Here is a 21,141-nt window from a genome sequence, read left to right as displayed (position 1 = left end):
CACTAATTTTCAGATGACAAACCTAGACTCAGAAAGAGCAAAAAGAGCAAAAAGAGCAGAAAGACTCAGAAAGAGCAAGAGTGATCATTTGATCACTCTACTGCATGGAGAGAAAGAGACAAACCTACTTAGGTCCTCTAACTCTAAGCCTTACCACCCATTACAACTGTATTTTATATTTTAAGATTCAGCATTACTTATACAAATGTAATTATTATTCAAAATCATTCTACTTATCATTTTTACAAAATATACTCAGATAAATATACTTCCATTGCATCTTCCACTTTATAATTCCATTGGAATTATGTAATGTTTATCTTATATTTTAGGTTGAATTTGACTCACTGTGGCTTTAATCAAATAAGCCACTTATGAGTATATTTCATTATAACTAAAAAGCACTTTAGCTTTAATTTATGTATCTTTTGAGTTAATAGGTCTAAATATACAAAACAGATTTATCAAAGGAACAGATTTATCTGTCTAAAAGGAACCAATGACATTCATTTTTACAATGTCCTTAGAAGTACATTCTTACACATATATTGACCTCATTCTAAGATTTCCTTTATGAAGACCCAAGGAATTAGAGCCAGTTTTGGGTATGTGAAGTCATAAAGCTATCAGTTGCATATAAAAATGTGTATTTTTTCACTAACATACAGAACAGTAAACCAACTAAGTATCAGATCTGGTCAAAAGAACTTTTTTAACTGTAAATATACTGACAAGATTTAATCCCCTCCCGCAAAAGTTGTTTTAACATAAACTATGCCCCTTCTAAAGTTCCCATTCATACACATGCACAACTACAGTGTCTCAGGACAATCTCTCCTATCCTGCCAGGAGGGTGCAGCCGACCACTGAAGACTCAGAAGCTTTTATGTATCGCCTTAATTTTAGGACTGCTTTTGGAATAATACTTGCATTGCACTGTTCGATCATTTACCATATACTATTGTACAATTTCCACCACTCAGTGAAACCCCACAGGTCTCTAATATTTATAACAGATATTTATACACATTGTTAAATAGATTTTAATTATTAAATAATTGGTTTGGATGTAGGCAAGTTTTAGGAAAGTTTTAAAATGCAGTTTTAGGAAAATGCAGGAAAATTGGATCCATTTTTTAATAATCTACCTATATCACCATGGGGGCTATTATTTAATCTTTCTGGAGTCTGTATTTCCAAATCCTTATATATTAATTTTCTAAAGTATATGTAATAAGTCCTCACTTAACATCATACATAGATTCTCAGAAAATGGGACTCTAAGTGAATGGACATATACTCATAAAAAAAAACAGGCCCTTGGATGATTTAACTTCATACAGTGTCAGTGTGATTGTCTTTTCTCATTATCTTTATAATCAAACATTGAACAAAAGGATGTTATTTTTTTTAAAAATAATATTATATATATTTTACTCTCTATCTAGATAACAGTTGACACAGATAAGAACTAGATAAGTTTTTTTTTATGAAAAAAGCTACTTATAGCAACATGTTCTAAAAGTAACCTATTTTTAGTAAAATAGTGGAGTCATGTCAATATTTTCCTCAATAAGATGTGGATTATCCCACATTTCTCTTCTATCATTAATTATTTCTGTACCAGATTATTTCAAGTAGCATGTAAACAGTATCCTTTCAACTGCAGTTATCCAGTTCATGAAAACACAAACTTTTTGATCAATTTGTCTTTCCAGCTTACTGCCCATATATATCTGTTACAGGAAAATTCTTTAAAAAAATTATCTATAGTCATTGTCTGTAATCTCTGGGCCCAAGTTACCTTCTTTAGCCATCTATCTTTAGTCCTACTATCTTCTTTATGTCCCTTGAACTTGCATGCAAAACCCCTTTTCAACTCAGAAACTTTGTACAACTTGGTTCCCTTTACCAAAGTGGATGCCTTTCCCAAGTATCTGCATGACATGCAGCAGTAACTTCTTTAAGTATGTGCGACAGCATCACTTTCTCAGTGACTTTTTCCCTGACACTATCTTTGACTACTCCATCTTCACCATTCTTTAATTTTTCCAATTCATTTTTCTCCACAGTAATTAGTATATTCGATTTTGCTTTGTAACTTACTTATGTATGATCAATCTTCCCAATCAGAATAGAAATGACATGATTGCATGAATTTTTGCCTTTTTATTTACTGATTTATCTCCTCATTGTCAAAACAATGCTGGAAACACTGTGCATTCAGAAACTATTGTTGTTCACATTGACAAGTGAGTATTACATACAGAATAAAACTATCCATAAACACTGACATTTATAGAAGCACAAGTATAGAGCCTTAGTTTACAGAAAATAAGACTTTGAAAACAAGCAAGTCCATTCAAACATGGCACATCACCAAGATAGAAAAAACATACCAGTGACCTGCTTAATAGAAAAAAAAAACATTTTATGGGATTACTTACCAAAAGATTGATAAACTTCTTCACCAAGAACTTGGGGGAGACTTGCAAAGCAAGCTATCTTCTTTTCCCATTAATTTGACAACAGAACCACCCACTTTAGATTGTATTATGTAGTCTGAACTCCTGAATGATTTTTAAGATTCATTTTAACATGCTCAAAGAGTTCCTAACCATTCAAAGATACTACTTTTATCAAGGTCAACAATGACTTCTTTAACAATATGGTCTTGTTAATTACTGGAAGGCCAAAATATAAAAATACTGGAAAATACAATCTTGGACAAGGAAAGAAAATAACTCTAGTAGAAAATGCTTTCAGAGTAAACAGAAACCATCTTAATATATGTTGTAAATCCCAAGAGGGAATGATATAACATTTTTCAAAGTATGTTTATATAGGGAAACTTTTGGTTTGTGACTAAACATCAACTTCTAGTAAGACACAAAAAAATCACAAAAAATAATTGACAGCACTTATTAAATGCTCACTATGCCAAACACTGACTTGGGTGACTGACATAGATCAACATACATTCAGACCAACCTCCTGAGAATGAAATAAAGTAATCATATGACTAATAGATTTACCAAAGTTATGTACACAAAATGAATTTCCAAATTTCTCACAACTAGTAACAGCAATTTAAACCTAAGCAATGTGATTTCAGAACCTGCTTAAACACTACGTATTGAAGGTAATAGATCCAGCATTAGGTTAGTCAAATTAAACAAGCTAAATAGCCATCTCTTCTTGAGACACATGTCTCAGTTCACAGCTAAAGAAAGTAATCTATAAATAAAAATATACAGATGTACTGACTTATTTCTAAGAAAATCCCACCAAAACTGCCAAAGAAGAAACCACTTTTTTTTCTCTCAAGGTGGCAAGAGCATGAGCCAATGGACTGGGGAGATGAAAACACACAACTTAGTTCTGCCTCATAATAACTTCTTGCTTGGAGGCAAGACCTTCAGACTCTGGATTTTGCAAGGTTTTTGAGAGTGTTATAAAGTTTAGTCATGATAATATCTAAGTAGGGTATCTGAACCCAATCACCCTCTTACTTCATATTCTCTTGCTTTATAGTCTTCATAGTACTTCCTATTGGAAATGATAGTCATTTATTTACCTATTCATTGTGTTCTCCCAATTTAAAAAGAAAAATTCAAAGGGGACAAGTTCACAGGTGATTTCTATGCTGTGGTTCAGTGACAGGTACATAGTGGTTGCTGAATGCATGTTTATGGAATGGGTGAATACATGGCAGCAACTAAGTTTTTTTGCTTCCCTCATGATGTCATATAGGTGTGGGTTCAATGTTGACTAAATGGTACTCTGTAGGTTTATGATGATTATTTTATATCAAGAGTTTGGGGCAAAATTCCCAGGCTCAAATGAATATGAATGTAGTAAGAAAACTGCTAAATGCAAACATATATGTGTATGCATGTATATAGGTAATACTTTAAGTTAAACTAAAATATAAAATATGAAAGAAAAAGACTAAAGAGAAGGTGCAAAAATAGCAAAAAATAAACTACTATTCATCATAAGGGATGGCACTGTATATTTGGCTAACTTTCCTTTTCTCTTCCTTTCCTCTTTAGCTAAATTGTCCTTTCCTCTTTAGCTAAATTATCTATCTCATCATCTTGTAGAGCTTTCCAAACAAATAAAGTTGAAGATAATAATGACTCCTGGGTATAAATATCCTTAAGATCATGAGTTACTTCCTGATTGTGAGATAGAAAATGTTTATACTACTACAAGACTGAAGTAGGTTATCACTCAAAAGTTATTTTTTACTTTATCTGTAGCACAGACTGCACATGTCATGGTGAGAATCCACCTTGTAGGGCCATATATGTATATGCATATGTATTTGTGTCAGACACATATACATTTATATTTATATATATATATAAATTTTATACTGCTCTCCAAGGCTCCTTACTTGTTACTAAAGAAACAGATTTACCATGAATAAATGTGCAAGAATTCAAAATATGTAACTAAGGGAAATCTTTTTATATAACAATAGAAACTAACAATCTCCTGTGGATTCAGAGGTTCAAAAGCTAAGTCTTTATCAAAGAGAATTCTTTGGATAAAATGGTTATTATATTTCTGTTGACCTTTATAAATAATCCCTCCAAGCAATCTTGCAGCTGTTGAAGTAGCTAACTCTGATACCAACTGTGTCTCTGTTCAGCACCTAGGGAAGCATCAACTATGGAAGGCAAAGTAAACAAAGGTAATTTTGTACCATAAAAATTAATTATTTTTGAAAACAAATTTCTCATTTTTCATTTTTGCTGATTTTTATAACCTCACACACTGGCATTGTTTTAGTGCCCAAGCACAAGCTTTAGAGTATCTCAAAACTATCTAAGCAGCAGGTAGTACTTGTTACCTGCTTGTACTCAATTCATCAGTCAGTCAAAAAAGAAAAATAGAAAATGCCCAGAGGAATTAGGATTATTATAGCATAAGTAAAAATTTGATACACAAGCAATTTTCCTCACCATAACCCCAAATCAGCAGTAATTCTTACATCATAACTTTGTTTGGTAATGGGCCACTTTTTAAAAAGCAGTGTGTTAGGATTGAGCTACTTTTCTTCTAAACTCTCAGATATGTTATACAAGATGGGTACAGGGAAACTCGTGAAATTCTTGGAAGCAGATGGAAAATGCTCACTTTGTAGTGCTGAACAAACGATTTCCAAAGACAAGTATCCATAGTCTTTAAAGTAGAAAGAGAGTGCTCCAAAAAGGTTGTCAATAGTTGCTAGGAAGCAAAGGTGACACTCAATATTAGCACACAGTCAGGAAATGATTGACTAAGGAAGTATGGGGTGCTATTAGATTTTGTGTGTGTGTGTGTATTGAAGGTGGATTGGAAAGAGATTTCTGTAATTTCTACATTGTTTTCCATTTTTGCTGCCTTTAACACGTAGATTAAAAACCTGAAAAATATAATATTTGGAAAGAATACTGAATAAAACATTATCGAGTAGTTCTTAATGCATTTAGTCCAACATTTATACCAGTTGTTCTTTTATATAAGCACTGGGTGCTGAAAGGAGTGAGTCTATAGAAAGAGAAATAAAACAAGATTTTGAACTCTTTCAGGGTTGATTTCACATCCAAAATCATATATATTCATACCAAAAAGCCTTCTAACTAGGGATAATTAGTAGCAGCCATATGGAATTAGATAATGTTTTTTTCTATTTTTAAAGAGCAATTTGTTATCTTCAGATGATCAACCTAACACATTTGAGTTAATATTTTGCATTCAGTCTTCTATGACATTTTAATTATGAACATAATCACTTCTATAAGCTTCTATAAGCTATGAACTTCATTCTGGTAGATAAGGGACTCAGGTAAGAACAACTTATGCCTAGGATCTGAGAAATAGCAGTAGACATCCAGTCTCTGTGCAACATGGGGCTAACTCAGTAGCTTGGAAATTTCTGTTTCTTAAGGTCCTCAGTAATGTCATATCTAAGAAGGTGATTAAATAATTCCCACCCACAGGATGGTGGTGAGGATGAAATGATATAATTCACAGTTCTACACCAACACTTTGTTCATAATGAATCCTGTGACTATTAAGTATTATTACAGTTTCTTTGCAAGTCTCATTTGTATGCATTATTCACACATATGAATGCAATTCACACATACAGAAACCAGACAGCTTCTTTACTTTCCTTCAATTTGTAGATTATCAAACTTTCTTTATATATATTTTTTTATTGTTTGGCTTTTTAATACATGTTTTCTTTTGTTTTAAGGTAAATTTTACTAGGCAGATTAACAAATATACAATATGATGGCTTGTGAAAAATCCATATACTTGAGTGATCCACATCCTTATCAAAGACAAAGTTTTCATAATTCCAGAGCACTTCCTCTGACTCCTTACCAGTTAATTCTCCCCTCAACACCGCAAAGGCAGTGTTTTGTTATTTTTTTTTAGGCATGAACTAGCTTCCTCTGTTCTAGAAATTATAGATGAATATAACTCAAAAAGAACATGTAGCCTTAACTCTTTACATGATGAAATATAAATCCCAAACAAATATCAGCATATGAAATGTACAACAAATATAACATTCTAATTCTACTTACACTTATATTTGACAGCAAATTAGCTTTTATTGAAAATAAACTGTCTTCAACATCAGAGAATATTAAAACTGCCAGCATAATTTTTACCTTCCAAGTTCAGAATAAAGGAGTCTCAGTCCCCTATATTCCTCTCGTTACTTAAGGTAATAATGAAACCAAGGGTATATCATAGAAAGAAAACAAAAGAAATATACCTTTGAATATGATTCTCTCTCATTATAAATATATCTTTACTTCTATGGACTTATATTTATACATTATACAAAAATACACACATGTACACATACACACAAGATGATTAAATATAATTTACATAACTTTTGCTTTTATATTAACTTAAAAACAATTACATTAGCAGATTTTATTTCTTAGTTTTTTCACCTGTTTTAAGTCTTTCTCATTCCTTTTTTAAATAATGAAAGCTATATATGCTTGATATGAAAATGTATCTAGTGTCTTAACATTTTTTAAGTTATCTTATGTATTTTTTAAAAATCCCTTCTAACAAGGAACAAGCTAATTAGTGGCAGCTAGAGGAATTAATGTTTTTCTATTTATGGAATTTGTTGGTTTTAATACAAAGCTAATTATAATTTGAACATCAAAATTTCCTAATGATGCTAGTCAGTAGTTGACCATTGCTAATAGTGGGCTGAAAAGTGTACATGGACTGTTTCAGTGTCTATTTTCCTCACCCAAAAATTAAACATTAGGCTTTGTTCTATAATAATGTACTGATCAACTGAAGCTAACACTAGAAACATTTCAATGAAGTCAATATGCATTTCTAAATAACAGAAATGTAAATTAATTTTAAATGCTAAATGATAGAATTAAACAGTAATTTTTTTAAAATCGAAAACATTTACACATTTACCTTTATAGGTTAGCTTGAGTCGTGGAATAACTTGCTTGGAAGTTCCCTCAACGTGAAGAAACAGCATGGTCATGCTTAACATCGCCAAGGCAAGGGAAAGGTGAACATCCTGGCTTCTGGACTTTGCTTTCTCATCCTGAGCAGCATTCATGATGAAAATAATGTATTCTTCCAAACAGTGTTAAATTAAGCTAAAAAAATAAGAGATTAATTATTAACAGAGAAGTTTAAGATTTTCCCTGACTTAGTATAGTTTCCTGAATGTGTATAGATTTTCAAATACAATTGCTCTTTCATGTTTTGCTCATAACAAAACTGTTGTAAGGGAAATGAATCAGAATTGAGTGATAAAATTGAGGTCTGGCTTTACTTAGATTTAGAGATGACTGCATAACTGAAAATGTAACAAATTACCTTAATTAGCATCTCTTCCTCTACTAATCTTTTTTTAACACGTGTGGGAAGAAATAACCCTTTTTGTAACTTGATGAATTTTTTGATCAGATAAGATTATTGGCAGAAGCCTACTCTTTGCCCATATCATCCCCAGAGGAAAAGATCTTAAACTGTCCTTTTGTGGGAGTTCTCTTTTTTTTCTGACTAAAAGGGTATTTAAAAATTCTTGCTTTCCTTTGGGAAAACTGAACATAATCAAATCAGGGCCACTACTACAGATTTTAAGCTTGCAACACTGCAATATTACCTGTACCCTATATGCTATTCCACATAGCAAAGCACTGATTTCAAAAAACAAACTGTAAAATAAAAGGGTTTATGAAAGGGTGGAGGTGGCTACTAACAGGTTTGCCACAAATAACTCCCTGTCCTAACTCCATGTTAGGACACTTTAAGACATGGACTAATAAAAACTCACAAATTTCAAACTAAACCTGATAATAATAATTGTAAATAAAATTCACTAATTATGTACCAGGTATTTTTGAGAAAGCACTTCACATAAGTTTAATGATTTAATCTTGTTAAGTTAATTAAGCCAAGAGGTCACTAGACTGATGTGGCTCAAATGCCACAGAGGACTACTACGGCAATCTAAAATCTAAGCCCATAAATGCTGCAAAGTTAAGAAGTCAAAAAGCTAAGGAAAACCAATCACAAAGAGTTAACAAGGCTTTAAGCTATAACCAATTCAATAATTTCCTTTCTTGCTTCTATGTAAGTCTTTCTTTTGGCTCTTGTCCAAGGAATGCTCTTAACCACTTTGAGCTTGCTGCTGCCTGATTTAAATCAAGTTTTGCTCAAATACACTAAAATTTCAATTTATCTGTTTACCTTTTAACAAAGCTAATGACTGTCCTAAAGGATATACAATTATTTATCTCATTTCACAGATGAGGAAAACTAAGAACAGATTTAAACAGTTCTCCAAAGGTAACATGTCAAGAGATGAATTGAACATTTGGCCAGGAGTTTAGCTAGAGCCCCTAAGTCTTTCAGTGATTTTCAACAGTCACTGCCATCTTCATCTTCTCTTCCTTCCCCACAAAGTTACTGCTGTCTTTCTAAGAAAACCAGAAAGGATCTTGTTAGGCTTACTTTCAGGGAGGAATCCAGATGCAGAACCTGCTTCAATTTTATCCAAATAATTTCTGTGCTTCTGTTATGGCAGATTTAGCCATAATAAAAATGTCTTATGATTTAAGTAATTTTCTTTTTTTTTTAAAGTAATTTTCAAAGTTACTTAACTTCAAAACAAACAAGCTATGTCTCTTGACTTCGTTTTAAGAGGCCAAAAAAGAGAGACTTTTTCTTATGGAAGGTCAATTCTTTACTAAAATGCCTTACAGATTTTGAGTATCAAGATTCTAGTTATTTTAAGTCTCAGAAGTTAAGACCAACCTGGGAAAGTGACATAAACTAATATGTAGGGATGTATCAATTTATTTTGACACTTATTCAAATTTTATGTTGTTTCTTCATGAAATATTAAATATGTATGCTTCATAAAATATATTTTCTCAATTGTTTTCATCATACTCAAGGACACTGTAAGATGTATCAAACTCATCTACCATGTGTGTAATTTTCGAATATTTAATTCTTTGATTTAGGTTTCTACCTATGCAAATAATCAAGTTGTTTTGAAAATTTATTTTAGAATAGTATAATAAATATGCCACTTAGCACATATTTTATTCCCATTTGGCATTTTTGATGGTTCCATGTAATTATATAGAATTTGAGAGAAAAAGGAATATCCTTCTAGTAAAATATACCTACACCATTAGTATCCCTTTATGAAAAGTTTAGTTTTTAAGATTTCAATTGTGTATTTTAATATAATATACAAATAATAGAGCGCTTCTCTAATAATGTTTAAGATACAATCTTAAAAAATTAAATAATTGCATTATTTCAAATCTAGTTAATACGACCGCCACAAAATAGGGTCACTTTAGATGATATACAAAAAAATTATCAGGATTAGTTTAAATTACTCAATTTTGAATTTTACTCAATCTCTTAAACTCATACTTGTGACTATTCAATACGATATTAACACAATAAAATGCAGGTTCATCTTTAACTTACAGATTCTCTTTAAAAACTATTTTCATGCATTCAATATATATTATATACTCAGAAGATGTATATATATATTATATTGCTTTCATGCAAATAATAATACATATATTGTTAGTACTCAAGATTATACCTCATTGCTAATCCCCACACATTTATTAAGGTGAGGAAAAAAATAAGTTATTGAAAGGAGTAGTTTATTACATAAAATTAAAATACTATGTGTTTGGGCCTCCCCGGTGGCGCAGCGGTTGAGCGCTGGGTTGCGAAGCTGCCCGCGGCCTCTGCGGTGCCGGTTCGATCCCCGGCTGCTCCCCGGCCACCGGAGGAGGGTCCCACATGGCGCGCAGACCTCTCCTGCTGCCCGCTGCTCCCCTCAGCAGTGTGCTTCGGTCCTTCTGCCTGCTCTGCTCCCCGCTCTGGCTCTGGTGAATTCTCTCACCCTCCCACGCTTCTGACTGTACCCAGTGCATGTATAAACAAAACAAACAAACAAACCAGCAAACAAATAAATAAAGCATGCCTCTATCAAAAAAATAAAAAAAAAATACTATGTGTTTATTACCTATAATTAAAGTACTATGAAATAATTCCTAAAATCAAGATATTTATGATTTGTATGGAAGATAGTTCAAAGGAGTATTATATAGGTCTCAGTAAGACAATGTAGTTTTATGGAGGACAGAGAAAGAACAAAAAGCAAAGAGACTGGTACCTGGTTAAAGTTTCCTGAAAACCTAGAAGTGTGATGGTCTTGGTTAGATTGCTATGAGGAGAGGGAGGGAAAGAAGAATGAATGTAGTAGGGAGGAAGAGAAAGAAAACCAAAAATGAACGACATAACTTCTGGTGTGCCTCATGCTTGTTCTGGTATTAACTTATTATGACTCAAACACTGCCAATACTCCATGCTGTCTTTGGTATTAGGTTTTGTGTTCTGGTCCACCCACATCCACTTCTCTAACCCTACTTCCCTGTTTCTTTCACTTTTTCCTATAGCCACATGTTAGCAGCATGGTATCTGATTTCAGCAGATCCACAACTGTGACATACAAACATGTATTCTTCTATCTATCGATTGTTTCCAAAAAAGTAAATTGAATGTGGAAATTAAGTTTATTAAATTTTTCATTAGGCCTCATTTTCCTGTGTTTCTGGACATGTGAAATACTACTACTCTTGACATGTAACAATGCATGTAATGTGGATGTGTTTATGTTCACAAGCAAAAGAGAGGGAACTTTCCATGTGTGCATTTTATTAGCAATAATGACCTCAGTACAGGACATTTCCTGGGAATTAATGACCAGTTAGGGTTAATGGCCCTTAGCTATGTATTGAGATATCTACTCCTCCAACTGGTCATTAATCGCTAAGACATGCCCTGTGCCTCCAACACCATACGTTAAGAAGATTGATGTTTTGGTTTTCAATGAACAGTAGTCATACTGTTCCTTGTAACTCAACTCATTAATATTGTTAAATAAGTTAAAAATCAAAGCACTGCTTTCCTTGCTACTATGACATTCTGATAAGTGCCCACACGTGCTGAAACACATGCTAAGGGTGGGGGACAAAATAAAACAAAAATTCTGAACCTGCTGGAACTATTTTTTTTTTAACTTTAAATATTTTTCTACCATAAAACAGTCACTCTCTATAATCTGCTGCTCCTAATTCTTTGTTTTTCTTCCCAACAATTCTTTGAATTTAATGCTTAGTCTTTTAATTGAGTTAATTTATGGGTTAGATGTCTTGTTAACAATCATTAATTTTGGTGTCCTCCAGTGCTCTGAGTATGTATGTGTCTATGTGTGTTTTGTATACACACATATGTGTGTGTCCTGCATCTGGGAGGAATTATAGAGAGAAGTAGGTGTGATTTAACCCAAAGTGGGTGGATTTAGTGAATTGCATAGGTTATACTGCATGCTACTGTCTGTAACAAGCTCGACCTGGAGCCAATTAACTACATGTAATCTATTCCAGATGTTCACTTGGACAAATAGCACTCTTGGGGATCTTCAGATGTTCAGCCAATAGGGAGTATTCTGATTATTAGAGATTTTTACACACTGTTCCACTAAATCAGAGATCTAAATGTATAATCTAACACTCAAGAAGGCCTCAAGCCACTTCCCAAAGGAATACAAAAAGTTCATAACTTATTAAATGGATGGTAACTCATCAAAAATATTATTTGAGGAGCAAAAAAGGAAGATAAGATCTTATGTGAATTTCATTGATTTGCCCTGTTTATTCATATCTATTTGTTCCAAAAGTCATTAAGGCAGGATAATGTTTATAATTGTGAGAAAATATTTATTACACATATGACAAGAATTAAGATACACAATAAAACTTCACACACTTAAACACTTAGTTTTAGGATTTTTCTTGTTGGGGTGTGTGTGTGTGTGTGTGTGTGTGTGTGTGTGTGTGTAGATTTCAGAAGGAAGGAAAAGAATACTTGAATTTTTTTAAGTTATAAAAAGTCATTTTTTTTTCATAGCCTCATGGTGCCTATAAGGTTGCTTAAGAATTTTTTATTCAACTCAGGAGACATGAGGCAATGAGAAGACCTCCAAATTAAAAGTACTATCTGCATGAACTCATTTTGGCCTAATTATAGCTTATATTTTTGAGTTATTATTTGATTAAGTAATTTTCCTATAGGGGACACAATTATTGGTAACATTACTTCATGGCATGGACATGGACAACAAACCAAATGACAATTATGGAAGAAATTTGAGAGTCACAGAGGCAACATATGGGAAAACAGAAGCCTTATGTCTGTGCAAAGTCATCTTATGTTCTACTGATTAAGTGGATGATATCAAAGTAGGTGAAATATCAAATGATATCAAAGCAGCTGGTGAAGATCCACCAGGATCAAGTTTGTAATGATTAAACTTCAATAATCATTTCTTTTCTCTCATCCTTTCTAAGTTCTTTGTGTTTTATAATATGAATATAATATCCTACTACTGACTGTACCTTAGTACAGAGTAATGCAATCACTTGTCAGGGTAATGCAATCACTGGTCAAGTATAAAGCACTGTTACCAACAACAGAATGTATGAGGCAGCAAATTTTTTTTTTTTTAATTGTTCATTAATAGACTTCATTGCCTACATATATTATGAATTCCTCATCTGTGGATATATTCTAATGGATGAAAGACCATCTTATTTTTCAGAGGTCAGGAAGAAGAGACTTATATTTGATTTAATATTAATGTACTTACTAACATTTTTATGATAATACCCTATGACATTTCACCACATACCAAACTAAATATGAACATCACCAGTAATTATTTGTAATGCTTTGCTGCATTCTCTCAGTAAAGATAAATTAAAATAGCTACATTTTAAATTTACACTGCTTCAAACACAAGGTTTATATTTCTGAAACACACGGAAAGTATATGGCTGAAATAACTGCTCAACAAAGCAGCACTGTTACGTGTGACTGGGTTTGCATGCCTCATAGCCTTGTATGATGGCCAAATCAAATTTTTCAGGATCTTACTCCTAATGAACACAGATCAAAAGAAAATAATATAATAGTGAAATTTCAGAACATACATGTGTAACCTGTTAGATTTAATATTGTGGGTAACATTTTTTTCTGTAAATAAAAATAACAGTAAAATGCTTATATTGTACAGAAGTCGTACAGAAGTCAGTGCCTTCAGGTTCCAAACTTCCCAAATAATTTACACATTTATAAAAATAAAGAAGACAAAAGCTATTGCAAATAACTTTATTGCTAATCATGTTATCCTAAATCTCATATCAACTTGCTACTCAAAGAAAAACAGTGTTCCTATGTTAAAAATTTTTCACATATATTTTATATTTTCCACTTAGTAATATTTATCTTACAGGACTGTGAACCAGGGAATTCATCATATCCTCATAAATAATACATAGAGGATATTAGGTGCCAATTTGTGAAAATTTTATCTACTTATACTAAAGCATTTATGTACAGAAAACTATATTTAAATAAATTTCTATAATAAATCTAAATTATGTATCCACAATATAATTAATTTAGAAACTTCAAGTTGTGGCTATTGAAAAATAAACATTTATGAACTAACTAGACTATATATATATTTTTTAAAGATTGATTTATTTATTTTATACAAGAACCGGGGTACAGGCCAGATGCACGAGAAGTTGAGAGGACTCACCAGAGACAGAGCGGGGAACAGAACAGGCAGACTGACGAAATACACTGCTGAGGGGAGCAGCGGGTGAGGCAGGAGAGGTCTGCCGTGCCACCTGGGACCCTCGCTGGCCTGCCAGGATCTAACCAGCGCTGCAGAGGCTGCAGACAGCTTCACAGCTCAGCGCTCAACCGCCTGCGCCACCAGGGGAGGCCCTAACTAGACTATATATATATATATTTTTTTTTTTTTAAGATTTATTTATTTATTTATACAAGCACTGGGTACAGTCAGAAGCGAGGGAGGGTGAGAGAATTCACCAGAGCCAGAGCGGGGAGCAGAGCAGGCAGAAGGACCGAAGTACACTGCTGAGGGGAGCAGCGGGCGGCAGGAGAGGTCTGCGTGCCATGCGGGACCCTCCTCCGGTGGCGGGAGCGGGCAGCCGGGGAACAAATCGGCTCTGCACAGGCTGCAAACAGCTTCGCAACCCAGCGCTCAACCGCTGCGCCACCAGGGAGGCCCTAGACTATATTTTTAAGGCATAAAGTAGTAAACAATTATAAGGATTATCTGCAAAACTCCTAACACTGCAAAACTCCCAACATACGTAAATAAACCAGGAAATCCAACCAAATCTGCCAGCAACTCTACTATTTAACATCAAACTTAATATAAAAAATATCATAGAAGCAGGAAAAATGTGACCTTGAACTTCATATTCATGTAAATTCTCCAGGAATTCATTTCGTTTTAAGATCTAAACACATCTGATAAGATAATGACTCCTATGTAACATTACTTTTTAAGGAGAAAGATGTGTTAAACACATTAGCACTTTTTCTTTCTTTCTTCACTATTTAATTAAACATTAGGGGGGGAAACATTTCTAGCAGCATCACGCAGTCCCTCTGCATAGGGTGAAGAGTTTAAATTATTCACTTGACAAACATAACACTACCTGGGAATAAAAATAGGCAGCCTGTGAAAGGAAATTAGTGTCCTAGAGAAACTTAGGAACTCAGTCATCATACCAGAGTCAAATTTCATATTTGATTTGAAACTACTGTTAGTGATTAAACCAAATAATAGTTAAGTATTAATGTAATTGATTTAATTTTCTTTTCTTTTAGCTTACTGAATTCAACAACTGATGACTATGCGAACAACCTGCAGATTTTCAACTAAATTGTACAGCACTTTTAGTAGTAACAATTCTTTAATTATTGGTGTTTGTATTTCTAGTGATAATGACATGTTAATGGATTTCATTTTGGTTTAAGATGTTTTATATGTAATTGTTCTCACCCATTTGTTTTTCTATTTATTTATTTATTTGACCATGACATAGTATGTGACTGATAAAAATTGGCCCTTTAAAAATGACTGTGTTAAATTTACTTAAATTTCTATTCTTTTTAAGTACAAAATTCATTATGGATTGTATACCTACAATTGTATGCCTACAATGGGTTGTATGCCTACAATGTATACCTACAATTTATAAGGCCTGTAAAATGAAGAGGTCTTAGGAAAATATTATATAACATTCACGCATGTGAAGACAAATGAAAAAATTAATTAAAGATCACCAAAACAAATTAATGACAATGCAAGCAGATAATCAAATTCTATCCCCACAGTTTAGGAGGAGGCAAATAGGGATGGCTTGAATTTTGTTATGAAAGGTAAGACTGTATCTTGAGTGCTTCCAATGTCACTCATCTAAATAAAATCACACAATTTATCAAGAAACAGAAAAAAACTAAATACCCCGTGAAGTAATAATTTCATATCAAATCTTAAAATCAAAATAGAATAAACATTTATTAATGCATATAACACTTGACTTCAATATTTTCATTTTTTAAAATATTAAAAGGATTAGGCTTCTCTTGATGTCTTTTCCTGAAAGTTTACTCGAGTAAGCGGTGGAAATTAGGGAACTTAAATAATCTTGTGGACTATGTGGAATTGAAGAATAGAGTATATTCAAGGTGTATTCAAGAAACAACAGTAATATATGTCTATAACTCAATATACCTTTGGGGTTGGAGCTTGATAGTTTTTGTATTCTTTTTTTGTTTTATACATCTCTGTATTTTATTCAGTATACTATTTTTCATTCTATCCATGACCATTATTTTTTAAATGCCTTGAAAGTTCTTTAAGTTACTTGTTCATTTTCTTTAAACACATTGGCCTAAATAAGATACCACTTTATATTTTATAAGTTGCTATCTTCCCTTAACATATGTGTATGTACTATTATTTTTCTTTTGTTCCAGTGTTATTGAGAAATAATAGACGTACATCACTGATAAGTTTAGGACATACAGCATGATAGTTTGATTTGCCTATATTTGAATGATCACCACAGTTACCATTCATCTTATTGTATAGTTAAGAAAGAAGAAAAGAAGAAAAGCAATTAATTAAAATAAATTTCCTACATGAAAAATAAACATGTTTATGAAAAGTGATATTTTATTTAAGATCAATTTTAAAGTATATTATTTATTTGCAATTGTTCTTATTGTAAAATATATTATGAAATTTATACCAGCTTACCAAACATGTTAATATAACTTCATTACTAAAATCCTATGATTACAGATCATAACATAGCAAAATTTAGGAATATAGCAGAAGCTCAAAAATTATTTTCAATATATAGGTTATAAATTAGGAAGCAATACCATTTGAGTGAAAGGAGTGCAAAATTAGATATTATATTAAGATTCAATTATGTCTTGATATATTACAAAGAAAAAAAAAGGTTCAATTACATTTTAAACCATTCCAGATCTGTAAACATGCCAAGTATTATTTATAACAGTTTTCAAAATTGCTGTATTTATAGCATACCAAAGATTTGAGGTTGTCTCTCCCACAGATTCAAAGAGCTATTGTGCCTCTTAGAAGATCTTAATATATCTGCTAGCCCTAAGATGGAATATTAAAAGCACATATTAAAAATTCCTTTCATATTCAATAATTCCTCAAACACATATTTGCATTAAATATTCAGTGTTTCTATAACATGAGGTTTACTGCCTTCAAAATGCATATTTTAATTTGTATTAGTTAAAAACTAATAAAATTAAAAATAAAATGATGATGTATAATATCAAATAACATTGTAAAATGATTAAATGATGGCTTATAATTAATACAAGATTTAAACTTTATCCATTTATATTATGAGTCAATAAGATTTTCTTTCAGAAACACTATTATATATACTATCTAAGCAGTATAAATGCATATTTTGGACCTTGTCAGAGAGCACATGGATAAAACTGAATTAAAACCTTTTACCTACATTCTCTTAATACTTATAGTGTTATTTCTGGACTCACACATTGGTAGTTAAAAAGTATAAAGCTGCAATAGCCCATTGAATGAGCAATATGTCTGAGAAAAGAATGGATTTTTTGCTGTCTTATAAATTGAGGTTGATAAAGAACTAGAAATGTCAACTTATTCACCAGATGGTACCATATTTCTTTCTTATTTAAACATATTTAGCTTTTTTTTCTCTTTTTATACATGATGGCTCTACTGAAGCCATATATTAAATATTTGCTATCCAATTTCCCCTCTTCCCTCATTCCCATCATTATGTAGTTCATTTCTACTAGTATGAGTTTCCATTTTTCCTTTTTATTGAAATATCTTTGGCATATATCATTGTATATGTTTAGTATCAGTTTCTGATACTAAATTTCATCCATATATCCTTAGCTATATCTGAAAATCAGGACTTAAATGGCCATCCCAAATCTTTCTGCCTCAATTAGGATGACTAGGGAAGTCCTGAGTTGAGCATGCAGCTATAAATGGCTATTTCTCCATTTTTTATTTTGTATGTCTCAGTGAAAATACCATATAACCTTCTATTCTATATTTGACATCAACTCCAAAATGCACTTAGCACAGTAGTCAGAACTTCTAAATACAGAACTTTCTTTAGATAATGTCTCAAAATCTGCAATAATTAAACACGGTTATAGCGATTGAGATAAAATTCTTGATTCTCACAAGGATAACACATCTAACAAGTCCTGGTTGTATGATGGCTTGGGTTGTAATCTCTGTTCTACTAATAAGCTTTACAACTTGAGAGAATCATTTCTCTAAATCTAGTTTCCTCATCTATACATCAGGATTTCAGCTCTTATCAAACATAATGATTGCTGCAGTAATAAAATAAGATAATTCATGGAAAGCATAAAGTACCTAGTCTGGCACATAGCTAGTTCTCAAGAAACTGTTAGCTTAAAGTGTTTCCATTTGTGAATAGACAGTGATAGCAAATATTTTTCCAAAGACATTAAGTGAATGTAAAATGAAAAAGAAACCAGGAAACTCCCATGTTCTTCTAACATGCTTCCAAATGTGTTTGTATAATCTGGCATTAAAGTTCCCAACATTCGGTCCACAAATTAATATTTTTCATTGTACACTTAGATAAGACCCCTATTACAGTAATAACAGCACATTATTCTCTCTGAACTCCCAACTTGTTGACCCACACACGCTGCCAAAATGAAATCCTAACTAAAATAACACACTTAATACTTTTATTGGATATGGAAATTGTTAGGAAAGAAAAAATGAAGGCAAAGCCATAAAGAAATGTTTTTATTTAAGAATACTCAATTTGGGGTTACTAAATATGTTTGGAGAAAAAGTCTATGGAGGTCTTAGAACTATAATTAATATTTAGAAACATATTTGACAATAAGTCAACTGAAAGCTACTTCTCAAGGTTTCACTGAAATTATGAGACAAAATAATTTATACATACACAAAGAATTTTACCTATAATTGCACACCTGAAACTTCTATAATGTTAGAATACAATATTACTTCAATAAAATTTGAAAAACAAAACAAAAAAAGTTGTGCATTCATACCTTCCATGCTTCTTTTAAGCCACATCATATTAGTGATCATTAATCACACCATTGTATTCCCAAAGCCTACCACAGTCTCTGGCACAGAATAGAAGATGAACATCTACTTGTTAAATAAGTGCTCATTCACTCTTCTTTCCTTTACCATATCTTGTTTATGATTGATGGTGATGAAGCAGCTAAAATCAACATATGTCATCCCATGTGTGTGATACCATGAAGACTTGAAAAATCTGTGTAGCCTCAAAAGTCCCAGAAGCATATGGGAACTTTTGGACTAAACTAGAATGACCCCTGGCTGCTACAAAGATTCATATACAAAGAAAAATAAGAGAAATGACTGAGTGGGTCAGGGACATTCTTGCTATTTCTGGATGACTTTTGTCATGTGTTTTCAGAATCACATTTTTCCCTAACCTCACTTGAGAATGTTAAAGAAAATGCCAGTAGGTAGAGAAGGCATTATGAAGAGTTTGAACTTTGGAGTCATGGGGTCATTCAGACATGAGTACGAATTCCAGTTTTACCACTTTTTAGAGATTTTCTTTGCATTAGGAAAATAATGATAACTTTGCCATGTTATTGAATTTGATACAATATAAGCTAAAATCCCCATTCACATATTATGTGTGAGATAAATATTAGCTATCATGGTGATTATTCCTTAGTGTAGATTAGGATAGTTCATTTCCCCTTCTGGGTGTGGTCTGCTGATGAATCCTGACACCAGCTATGATTTGAAAGGAAGTAAATGCTCATAAAAAATTCAGGAAATTCTTCTAAGTTTTTGTCCCTTCATCTCCTCATGGTCTCAGTAGGGAAATATTTATAATAAGAAAATTATATTCCAATGTGTTTCATTCTTGACTATCATCTATATATTTCCCATTTTTCTCTATGAATTGTTGTTTCATCCAGCAAACAAAGCATGAAATTGAAGAGAAGCAGAAATTAAGAACATATTTAAGAAATATTCCTTAAGTACTCATCATGTCCTTATAATGTCCACATTCCTAGAATATTCATAGCGCAAGACTTTTTCTAAGTAAATGCATATCCAGATGAAAAGGGAAGGAAAACAGTGTCTAAGTGGTAAAATATTCAAGCCATTTACAGAAAAAAGAAAAGATGTAAAGATTATTGGTGTCTTGGGCAAGAAAGAATGTGAAGTTCAATTGTAATGTGCAGGCATGCATCTTTTGGGACATCAACAAAGAGCAAAGAATGATTATAAAATAAGAGAAAGATATTGTTTTATCTTTGGCACTTCAAAAAATCAGTTTTCCAGACATCACTTCAATAAAACTTTTGTATTGCATTATTCTAGTAAAATAAGAGTTCTCTTTTCAAAAGTTATCTTGTGTAATATTACATTACTGAATCACAAAAAGATCACCGCCCAGACTGTAATAAGCATTAGTATTAAGTAGTCATGTAACAATGATTTTCTCAATATAGCATTTGATTCATTTAAGCAAGCGTATTATCTACCTATAAATCGCAAACTTGTAAATTAATATATTCAGCAATTTTGTAGATGCAGCTCTGAATGGTAGTTCAAGAATACTGAAATCTAGAACATTTACGTTATAATTGTCTATATTATGTTTTCATTCAAATACTATAAAAAAAGGTATAATCATTACCATCTGGAGATAAATTTTGCCTGATGGCTGCTAAAAATGAATTTGCATCAACTAAAGACATTTTAAATATTTTGCTATTTGCAGATTTTTTTTTTAATTAATAAATTTTATTTTTATATTCCCCATACAATTGCAATCCCCCCATTCTGACCCCAATCCCTCCCCTCCCGCCCCCCACCCCCAAAAAGTGTCTCTGGTTCATAGTTTTTGTTGATTTTGATTTTCACTTTCTTATAGTTATTCATTTTCCTGGTCCCTTATTTAAGTTTTCTAGATCCCTGCTATGAGTGAGACCATCCGGTATTTTTCTTTTTCTTTTTGGCTTATTTCACTGAGCATGATCCCTTCCAGTGTCATCCATGTTGCTGCAAATTGCATGTGTTTA

The 21,141-nt window shown here is 32.3% G+C and overlaps 1 protein-coding gene across 2 annotated transcripts in view; it reads right to left on the bottom strand.

The window, feature by feature from the left end:
• The window catches only part of SEMA3D (semaphorin 3D), a 175,904-nt gene that overhangs the window by 106,135 nt on the left and 48,628 nt on the right, over positions 1-21,141 (bottom strand). Inside the window, exons 1-2 of one of the 2 annotated variants that reach the window (XM_037510764.2) lie at positions 17,057-17,084; positions 7,468-7,658 (exon numbers count right to left, since the gene is read on the bottom strand). In XM_037510764.2, the coding sequence (XP_037366661.1) occupies positions 7,468-7,618 (151 nt within the window). In that variant the 5' untranslated portion in view covers positions 7,619-7,658; positions 17,057-17,084. Of the gene's footprint in view, positions 1-7,467; positions 7,659-17,056; positions 17,085-21,141 lie in introns of those variants that run through there. The other variant, XM_054692482.1, reaches the window with a different exon arrangement.

The sequence above is a fragment of the Talpa occidentalis genome, unplaced genomic scaffold (genome assembly GCF_014898055.3).
Source record: "Talpa occidentalis isolate TD23 unplaced genomic scaffold, MPIMG_talOcc4v2.1, whole genome shotgun sequence".
NCBI classification, from domain to species: domain Eukaryota; kingdom Metazoa; phylum Chordata; class Mammalia; order Eulipotyphla; family Talpidae; genus Talpa; species Talpa occidentalis.
Note: the sequence above shows the minus strand (reverse complement) of the source record. Positions and strands in the feature narration are given on the sequence as shown.